The 10931-nt window shown below is 38.1% G+C and overlaps 1 protein-coding gene across 2 annotated transcripts; it reads left to right on the forward strand.

Annotated features, from left to right (window-relative positions):
- Positions 1–36: 36 nt before the first annotated feature.
- Positions 37–9724, forward strand: ebag9 (estrogen receptor binding site associated antigen 9). 2 transcript variants are annotated; one of them, XM_086038538.1, is made up of 8 exons: positions 37–188; positions 302–382; positions 606–700; positions 1797–1878; positions 2130–2282; positions 7251–7361; positions 9008–9099; positions 9297–9724. In XM_086038538.1, the coding sequence occupies exons 3-8, from the start codon at positions 618–620 to the stop codon at positions 9412–9414; spliced, it is 639 nt and encodes a 212-aa protein (XP_085894664.1). In that variant the 5' UTR covers positions 37–188; positions 302–382; positions 606–617; the 3' UTR covers positions 9415–9724. The 2 variants fall into 2 exon arrangements, with proteins under 2 accessions (XP_085894664.1, XP_085894663.1); XM_086038537.1 differs by having other exon boundaries at positions 74–382.
- The last annotated feature ends 1207 nt before the right edge of the window (positions 9725–10931 follow it).

Here is a 10931-nt window from a genome sequence, read left to right on the forward strand (position 1 = left end):
TGAATATTGTCGCAAAATAACAACATCCTTAGTGCTCCGACACTCCGACACTTTCGGAGTGGCTGAAGGCAGCGTGCATGCAGTTTTATTTCCTTGTTCCTGCTCCTCCCAGCTGAGCTCCAAGATGGCAGCTGCGCAAGGGAGATGAGCAACGACACTTTAGAGTTCTGTCATGAAACAGCATTGGAGTATGTAGATCTTTCGGTCTTTGTAGGGACATGACCGTAATTTAATACTTAGCAAATTTCGTCACACTCATCAAGACGATTTAAGGGTTTTGAAACACCATGCTTTTTTATAGGCTAAGCTAGCAAGCAGCAGTCGGCAAATAAATGAACTTGTCTCGTCAGCAACACAAAAGGAAACATCAGCTTTGCATAAGGTAAATTTCGCCTGTGCCTGTGTTATTGAACGATCGATTATAAAGAGAACGCTTGCCGGACAGCCTTCAAGTGCACAAACGATAGATTTTCCGAAGGGTTACTTGACATTATCTTTGCTACATTCGGTGCTATTCACAGACTACCGTAATTTCTGAGAGTGGACAGCAAAACTACCTGAATTATAGTGTTTTTTTTATTTTTTATTTGTTTGTTTTTCAACAGATCAAGTTCATCATGGCCGTTACTCAATTCCGTCTGTTTAAGATCTGCACATGCCTGGCCAGTTTGCTCTCTTTCTTTAAGAGATTGATATGCAGGTAAGTTTTGAAGAAATCATTAAAACAATCAATGTAAACAAATGTACCTGTATTTGTATAATATGATAGCTGGAGGTGTTGGCCATCACACTGAGTAGATCCTCCCCTCATTTATCAATCCATCCCTTTTCTACAGCAGGGATGAGAAACTTAATGTTTGAGAGAGCCACAATTTTTCATCAGTGCTACTGGGGGGCAACATAGGACCACGCACCTACTTACCAGATGTATGACAAAAATGCTATTTTAAATATGGACAAAATAGTTCTCCTAATATATTTCATTTTTGATCATACATTTTTCAATGCATGTATGAAAAGACCGTTCTAACCCAGCAACAAAGGGTTTGAGGCAAACAACCAAATAACCACACACTGTAATTTTTCCCAATGAAAAGGGCGTTCCTGCATAAAAAATACAATTTAAGGATGGCACAAAACAGCTGAACAAGAAATTGATATTGAGTGCAAAACCTACTTCTTTTTCACAGAACTCAAATCACTCCAAATCTTATTAAAGTACTATGTTTGTTCCGCATATCATTGCAAATGAATAAGAAATCATTAGGTTACTCACTTTGTAGTCCAGGACAGTATAAAACCTAGTGTAAGATCAACTGAGACATGTCTCCCATCTAGTGATGATTGGTGTTATTACAAGTTAAAACTACATTCGACTCCTGCGTTACTTGTTAGAGTGGCACACGTGGATTGATTTGCATATTTGCGTGGCCACCCCCCCCCTGTCCTTTTCCCTCCAGTATTTTTGCATATTTGGGATTTTTTTCACCCTTTTTTTTGTGGAAAATGTGTATTTAATGTTTATCTGAATTTTTCAAAAGAATTAAGAATAAGAATAAGAATGCCTTTATTGATCCCACAGTGGGGAAATTATTTGACTTTGTTTAAAAAAAAACTACATTTTTTAAAAGTAATAAAGAGTCCAGCTGCCCATGGGCAGCCAGTTGCCAATCCCTGTTCTGCAGTATACAAGTCATCTAATCTTGATATCAATTAAAACAGTTACAGCTCAAAATACAGGTGTGGCCTCACTTCCCATTTTTTATTGTTCTTATTATTGTTTGGCAATAAACTAGGAGTGGAAGGGGCCGAAAACTCAGTGGAGATCAAATAACTCTCCCAACCACAGTGGATTTCTCCTCATCCATACCTAAACAGGTTAGTAGTCAACTCTGTGAAATTAACCAATTAATTACTCTAGCCTAGCCTGATAGGAAAGAAACTTGCTCCAAGGTTTTAATATCACACTGTATTTCCAATTTGTATTGGAAGATTCTTAATGAAGATTCTTTAATGCAGAACTCTCTGGCAGCCACAATGATCAGATAAGCGCATCTCGAAAAAAATGTCCAAAGCAGAGATACATTTTAACACATGATTTTCCTCTCTGCGCTTTTACGTCTGCACAGCCAGATGTTGAAGAATGGAGTTCATGGGATGAAGAAGCTCCAACAAGTATTAAGATTGAAGGTGGTAATGGAAACGTTCCCCCTCAACCCACTGAGATTGAGGAGCCCGACTATTTCAAAGACATGGCACCAACCATCAGGAAAACTCAGAAGGTATATCATTTTTTATCATACTTACATCACAAAGAAATCTATATCTTGGTTCAATTTTCAAATGGAAATCAAATAAAATTGTTAGTGCTTACTTTGTGATTTGTTTTTTAATATAACACAAAACCAACAAAATTAATAATAAATCACAATTCAGATTTATTTTAGGATAAAAAATGTTGCGGTTGTGCTGGTGTCTATCCCAATTGACTTTGGGGGAGAGGTGGTGTGCACCCTGGCAAGTCGCAGGGCACATACAGACATAGAAGCATTCATACTCAACATTCAAAATAATTGAAATAAGTTGAAAAACAGGTCACAGGACTGAGTCTGATTTTAGCATTTAATTGGTCGTGGTATTATTCTTGAAATTATCTTAATGCATTCCGTCTGAATCGCAAGATATGCTTGGCTGCTAGGTCCATTTGTTCCATACTTTACTGACTTTCTTAGGCCTCTCCTCCCTAGCGAGATATGTACACTAGACTTTTAGTTTCCACAGATCAGATCGGCTAATATTTTGCATTGTATATACATTTTGTGAGGGTCTATAATGTCTTTTCACCGAACCAATCAATGATCTGCGAATGAAGACACAACAGCCACAGTCTTTCCTACATTTGTGGCGGGCCACCACTAAAAAATTTTGGAGCTTCCTGTCAATATGGAAACGATGCATGAGCTTTCTTTTACTGCATGGTGATTTTGTCGCTGTGCTCCTTGTAGTGTGTCTGCTACAACTAATACCAACACTTTCCTTTCTGATAACGATACTGCAAAAACAGTACTTCAGATGATTGAAGTATCAAAGTTATCTGTCAAAATTTGACAGTCGATCTTGAAGCATAAAGTCTGGTATCAGAGTCATCGACATTTCAGACAATTGTGATCCCCACACCACTCCAGTAGGCGTAATGGCATTACAGTGGTACCTCTACTTACGAAATGAATTGGTTCTGGAAGAAATTTCTTAAATAGAAAATTTTGTAAGTAGAGACACGTTTTCCATGTAAATGCCTTAATCTGTTCCAAGACCCCCAATATTCAGACATAAATGTTTTATAAAGCATAAAAATGCATCAAAACATGTAACAAATACATGTTTTGCAATTAGATCATTGCACAATAAATGAGAGTTGTGTATAATGTTAGAAAGCAAAGTATAGAGTAAAGAATAAAAATGATGGTCGTTTACTAGGGATGGGACGAACAGAAATCCCACGAGACGAGATTTCTCACGAGATTGAGTCCGCGAGAACGAGACAAGATGAGATTTTTGCTAAATTTTTAATATAAAAAAAAATACCTAATGTAATTTTTGCACGTTTTCAAAAGTTTTCAAAATGTTTTTTATCAAACAGACTACAAGAAAATTAATCATCTAGCTCAACAGTGCAAATGAAACAGGAGTCACTTACATGTCGTGTCGTTACATGCTCTCAAATATTGCTGCAATAACAGCTAAAGCCGAGATCTTTCCTCTTACTGAATACTTTGACAAAATCCAACTGTGCTCGTGGGGCAGTAACTAAATTGTATATAGTGTTTTATGTTTATTTATTGGCTTTATTTATTTATATTTGTATTTATATTTTATATATTTGTTAATATTTATTGATAGATTTATTAATAGACGTATCACTGCCTCTTATTGTTTTTTCTATTTATTGTATTGTTTTTACAGTGCTTTGTTACAGCTGTTATGAAATGCGCTATATAAGTAAAATTGTATTGTATTGTAGAGTTCAACTTGTTTCTCAGTCGATCTTCAACAAGAGGAATGTCACTGCGTCTGTGTCAAGATTTCTGCAACTCGTCGTAGTTCTGGGCTCCTCAGAGCTGCAGATACGGCACCCCGCTGCTCTAGATCGCGAGCCATCATGTCCAAAGAGTTGTTCTAGCGCGTGATTACGTCCATAATTAGTTTGTGCGCGGGCAGCTCGAGCTGTCTTTATTTAGACGTCAAAAGTGCTGCTGCTGTTGAGCATCGGTGAAAAAAAGAAATTATGCGCTTGACACGTCTAAACAAACATGATACACGGCCAACTTTGGACCAGCTGCACTAGCGTTGGGTTCATTGCCTGCACGATAAGCACTTAATGTGAGGCCCAAACCAGCCTCACGTATCGCCACATCCATGTTGCGAGCATTGTTGTCTTAATCATAATATTAATAAGATTGCGTTCCCTGGGTCCTGTATTGTACCTCGAACAACTATAAGCGCGGCGGGAGGGTATGACTGTCGGAATATGGTAGTCATTTATCGGCTCTTGAGTACTATTATTATCATATTGCACCACCTCAGTAGAAACAATATCGCTATGTGATGCAGGAATATGTGGTGTGTACGGCTCTAATCCAAATAAAAAGCTATGTGTGTTTTCAGAGTCTAGCATAGCACTAGTTAACTCTAGCCTTAAAAACTCCATACCAGTTCTTACAGGCTCGCTAATTGCCTGTAAACTGACCTGCTCAGATATGAACTGTCATGGAAGGCTCAAACAGTAATCTATATTTCTAGAAAGAGTGATGGCGCCTTCCCAGTTAGGGTGAAGGCCGTCCACGTATGATGTAAAGATTGACACGATATATTTGCAAAATATTTTTCTCTAATGAGGACTTTGTTTGTAACTCATTCACTGCCAGACATTTGCAGATGCTCTTTTACCCTAATGTTTGAAAAAAAATAGGAAAAAAAATATAAATAAATTCCTGGGATTGAATGGCTGGACTGTGAAAAGACAAATAAATTCGTCAATGGCAGTGAATGTGTTAACAAGCAGCGGCTGACAATACATGTCAATAACTTTGAAAGACGAAAAAAGGAAACGATTCTACGGGTAAAAACTTAAAACCTCAGTAAAAAGCATCTTCCAATTCATTTTACTTGTATTAGTACAACAAGATATTAGGAGGATACTAATGAGAATGCTTTTGCATTTTTAAACACTTTAGAAGAATTGTACACAAAATACATTTAACTTTTTTTTTTTTACACACTACTGATATATTTATTTATATCAAGTGCTTAACGTCTTAGGGCACCAAAATATTTGTTGTTAATTATTTAAGCCTTTGGGGAGTATAAACTCTCATTGAATATTTAATGTTTGACATCCCAACCACTCGACTGAAGGATGGAAGCCAAGTGATTTGTTTAGGTCTTGTAACATAAGTGACTAGATGGACCATTGATTGAATAGCAAAGGGATTTCACTCCCTACATTCTTCTTATTTGTCAGCTTTTTTAGATTGATAGAAATCCCACATTATTTATTATTTGTAGGCAATTAATGTTTACTGCATTGAGGGACTTTTTTCTGTTTGAGTTTGACATGCCTGACTGTATTTGAATGCATCTCACCAAACGTGAGGTGTCAATTTAATGTCATGTTCCCGCTATGACTCGATCTGTTTAAACCACAAAGGGTGAGTGTATTATAAACGATAATACACGTATTCAATCACAAGCCTGTGCCTGTTATATGACATGAGTGATCCAAGTGATCAGCCCACGACATACACAATACATCAGTTTTCCCGTTTTGAATAGGAAATCAACCCCGACACATTTTTTTCAAGAATATGTTCCACTAGTTGAAACACGGCGTTATGGTTAATATTGCGTTTGTGGAATATGAGTTAAGCAGCAAAATCCACCCCTTTTTAGCCATCTCAGGGGGCAGCCATTTTGTCACTGCTGTCAACTGAAAATGACATCACAACTACTCAGCGCTCAGGTAACGACCAATCACGGCTCAGCTTCAGAAAACAGGTCAGCCACGATTGGTCATTATCTGAGCCCTGAGCAGTTATGATGTCATTTTCAGTCGACAGAAGTGACAAAATGGCCGCCCCCAGAGATGGCTAAAAATGGGTGGATTAACTCCACTCCAAAACGTATTCCACAAACACAATATTGATCCGAATGACTTGTTTCAACTAGTTGGCTTGCATAGAACATCCATCCATCCATCCATTATCTGTACCGCTTCTCCTCACAAGGGTCGCGGGGCGTGCTGGAGCCTATCCCAGCTGTCTTTGGGCAGTAGGCGGGGGACACCCTGAACTGGTTGCCAGCCAATCGCAGGGCACACAGAGACAAACATCCGCACTCACAATCACACCTAGGGGCAATTTAGAGTATCCAATCAACTTACCATGCATGTTTTTGGAATGTGGGAGGAAACCGGAGTGCCCGGAGAAAACCCACGCAGGCACGGCGAGAACATGCAAACTCCACACAGGGAGGCCGGAGCCGGGATCGAACCCACGACCTCTGAACTGTGAGGCGGACGTGCTAACCAGTCGGCCACCGTGCCTGCATAGAACATATTTTTGAAAAAAAAATGTTTGGGTTGACTTCTCCTTCCAACTAGCCATCACTTGATTCTTGGAGACCCAACCCGGCCATATACTTATTGTGTCTTATAACAGCAGTTGCCAAAATGCGGAGCGGGTCATGAGCGCCTCAGTGAATGGGGAACTCTTAGAAACTTGTGTGGGTGGTTACTATGTAAATTGACTGCACTGCTTCATAACACGCTAACATTCAGAACGGCTCACTTACAGACAGAGACGTATAAAATATTTACTTGGCCTTACTCGATCCTTCCAACCTTTGTATATAAAAAAATTACAAAAGTCTATTCATATTATGTCTCTTTAATGATAATGTGTCTGACAATTTAACTTTTATGTCATTATACATGCAGTTATAAAGTAATACCTTTCTGGCAATGTCCAACACAAGTCAACATTATCTAGCAGCATGTGTTATGTTTGGAGTATGCAAGTGAGTACAAAGTTTTGGCCGCCCGTCAGGTGTATATGAGGAATGTTGTTAAATCCCGTCAGGGTACTGTATATATATTCTCAATAAATCTGCCCAGTTGCTGATTCTAAGAAACCTTTAATGCTTGATTATTACTGTCTTACGGTGTGGCTCTGGCTCTGATTTCCACTTTGCAGATAGTGCTAAAGAAAAGGGAGCCATTGAACTACCTGGTGCCTGATGGCTCAGCGGGTTTCTCCAGCAGACTGGCTGTCTCTCAAGATATAATGACCTTCTGTCCACCTTCAGTGAGTTATCTTTTGTCATCTCTGAAGCTTCAGGCATGCATTCTGCTTATGGCTGAGAAAGACATGAAAGTGAGGGTTTCATTGTTGAGTACTATGACATTCATTTAATCTTATTGTAAGTGTTTGACCACACATGTTAATAGCAGTTTTGTCATCGTATCACGAAGGAGCTGTTGTTAACTAAATGTGGGTTTACTGAAAGAAACACTGCGATAAAGGTCTCACAAATGAACAAATCCAATTATTACGTGTTTGCATCACACCCAAGAAAAATGTTGGGATGCAGAATTAATGAACAAATGGCAGAGGGTTCAACACAATCTGCAAGGCATCATAGGAAAAATCTGGTAGGCAGAATTCTTCAGGTGATTTGTACCATTTCTTCAGACTGGTCAGAAAGGTGCTTAAACTTAAAAGTGTTTTTGACTGAAGTTTGAAGAATAATGTGAGTTTTTCATCTGGTACAAATCAGGATGTTGGGATGCTCAGCCTAGTATGACTATTAAGCACACAAACATGTAATCAGTGCATTTATACCTATATATAAGAAAAACAAAGCCTTTTAGTGGATTAAAGCACATCACACATCATGGTGACCCAACTGCCACTGTTTGATTTAAGTTCAAATGATATTTTACCAACTCCTCTTGCTAAATTCAAAATTGTACAATAACAATGACATTCAAATATGTTTGAACTTTTAATACAAAAAATGGGAATTTAGAATCATGTAACATTTGGCAAATAGTGTCTTGTGTGTAACCTTATCTTGTGTTTAAGCAGTGCAAAAAAAATAATTAGTTTTTTTTTCGTGAAACAATACTTATTTTGTATTATTTGATGCTCAAACCTAGGGCACTCCCATACATACTCGATAGGTAAAGCAAGCCAAGACAAACAAAGGCAGCCAGAAACATACGCAAGCATTTGAGTAGTTAAATACACGGACCTGAACTACCTGCATCCCCTGCCAGCCAAAACCCAGACATCGTGAGACACATACATAGAGTAGTTGTGGTCACAAACACTTTTGCAACACACATTCTTGGAATGTTATTACTAAGTCTGTGATAAAGCCAGCTAAAGTGGATGCTTTCGGCCTCTCGCGCTTAGAAATGAAATGTTCGGGATGGATGGAATGCAACTGGAATAAGTTGATTTACTTTATTTCCTGTGTGTGTACTATTTCACGCTACATTTCCTGCTAACTCTATATTCCATGGTTTTAAGGCAACTATTATCCTGACTAGGCTTTTTAATTATGAACGTTCCGTCATTTTCTGTTTTCTAGTCATTTATAGTTTGGGAACCCATTCAAACCCTGACTCAAACAAAAATGACACAAAATATTTTCAAGCTTAGCGACTAGTAAAGGGAGTGTTTATATGACACGCTTTGTTTTTAACAAATCTCAGTTTGATGCGTGACATACAATTTTTGTAATCTGTTTAGTGGTAAGGTTCCCTCATTTTCTTACCAAACTGGTCCTGTGTGTCAGTGTAAACATGCAACATGGGTGGGCTGTATGTATTATTGTTCCAACTGATTTTCTGTGTGACAAGCAAGTCATATACAAGAGTGTGATTTCATTCTGTTGTATTTATGCTGTCAAATCCTCATTGGTGCTGTTGTATAACTTTGTGCAGGCAGAACTTGGTGAAATGGACAACTGGCAGGGGGACACCAATGCCTGGGAGGATGAGTCTGATGCCACCTGGGAAGCAGAAGAGGTGCTCAGGTAATGCATTTACTACTGTCCCATCACACAGCTGATAGGCATGTAGGTTCACTCTTTGACCGGCAGATGGCAGCGTTTACCACTACAGCACATTCCAATAAGAAAAAAAGAGGTGGAGTTTATTGTCCTCCTGCTCAGACAGCATGCTTTCATTATCTATGATGACATAATTTTTTAATCTGTAATCCCTGTAACAGACAACAGAAACAGGCTGAGAGAGAAAAGCGGTCCATGGAGCAGCAGAAGAAGAAGATGGAGAAAGAGGCGCAGAGGATGATGAAAAAAGAGCAGAAGATGGCTGTTAAGCTTTCGTAACATTTTGCAAATGCTCAGTTTTGAGCCAGAGGATCTCAAGGGAAAGACACTAAATCAGTCGTGAGTTTATCTTTAAAATCGTCAAGCCATCCAAAGTTCTCATGCTGTCGTCCAGCAGCCATTCCTGTCCATTTTCGAACAGCAACGATGAATCCTTCTTGGGCTCGCTCATAAACCTCACTTTTCCAGCATATTTCCAAGTTGTTTGTTCTTTCAGAATTTGAATCTCTTTGCCCCCTGTGTGTTAGGTGTATGTGCTAATTAACACAGGGCCCATTCAAGGTGTGTAAATAAACTCAAATCTGTACTATATGACCTTTTCATTTAAGGTGTACAATTGATTTTCTTTGTGTTATTTCTAACGTCAAAGGATAAAGAGGTGTAATTATTTTTAAGAATCACTGTTTATCAGTGACATGGGTCTGCTTAATAATTAGTTTTGTATTTATGTTTCATTGTTTAAAAAGCATTTTCACGCCAGCAATTACTTGCACTGTACCTCTGCAAAATTAGTAATTAAAGATAATAGCATATGCTATCCTGTAATTTTAAGAAGTGAGTTCCTATGGTAACATCATGGATACTAACATCAGCTTCAGACTTTAATGGAAAAATATCCAGTTACTATCTCAATAGTATTATTTTTTTTCTAAACTGGTCTTGAAATATAAACCCCAATTCCAAGTTGTTACATTGTGTAAAACATAAATTCATGAAAAACAATTTCAACCTACATTCAATTGTATACACTACAAAGATGAGATATTTTTTGTTCACAAATGTTACTGTTTTGGGGGAAATTTTCTCTCACTTTGAATTTTATGTCTGCAACTTGTTCCAAAAAATCTAGGACAGGGGAATGTTTACCACTGTCTTATAGTACTTTATCTTTTAACAACATCCAATAAATGTTTTGGGTAGTGAGTACAATAATTATTGAAGCTTTTTGTAGGTAGAATTATCTCCCATTCTTGCTAATAGGAGTAGGACCAGCCTAACGTTCAAAAGCCAGCATCTGTGTGATGGTATAGGGGGGTGTTAGTGCTCATGGCACGGCCAACTTGCACAGCTGTGAAGGCAATATTAATGCTGAATGGTACTTACAGATCTTGGAGAAATGTGTGCATAAAATTCAAAATGAGTGAATATTTGCAAAAACAACACTAGTTTTATCAATTTGCACATGAAATGTATTGTCTTTGTAGTGTACTGTATTCAATTGAATATAGTTTAAAAAGGATTTGCAAGTCATTGTATTCTGTTCATATTTATGTTTTACAAAGTCCCAACTCCATTGGAATTGGGGTTTTTTGGTGCCATTTATGAGGTCAAGATCTTATTCACAAGTCACATCGCTTGTTTTAGCCCTCATTTGTCATTAGATTTTCACTGGCAGCCTTTGTGAAGTAAATTGTTCATTTCTGTGGTTTGGAGTTTTGAAAGATCATCAGGGATTGCTTAAACACACCGGTAATTGTTATTCAACTTTAGTGATAAGACTATGATCAGGCTTGAAA

Source organism: Filicampus tigris, chromosome 8 (assembly GCF_054856515.1).
Source record: "Filicampus tigris isolate MCC_2025a chromosome 8, RoL_Ftig_1.0, whole genome shotgun sequence".
In the NCBI taxonomy this organism is placed as follows: domain Eukaryota; kingdom Metazoa; phylum Chordata; class Actinopteri; order Syngnathiformes; family Syngnathidae; genus Filicampus; species Filicampus tigris.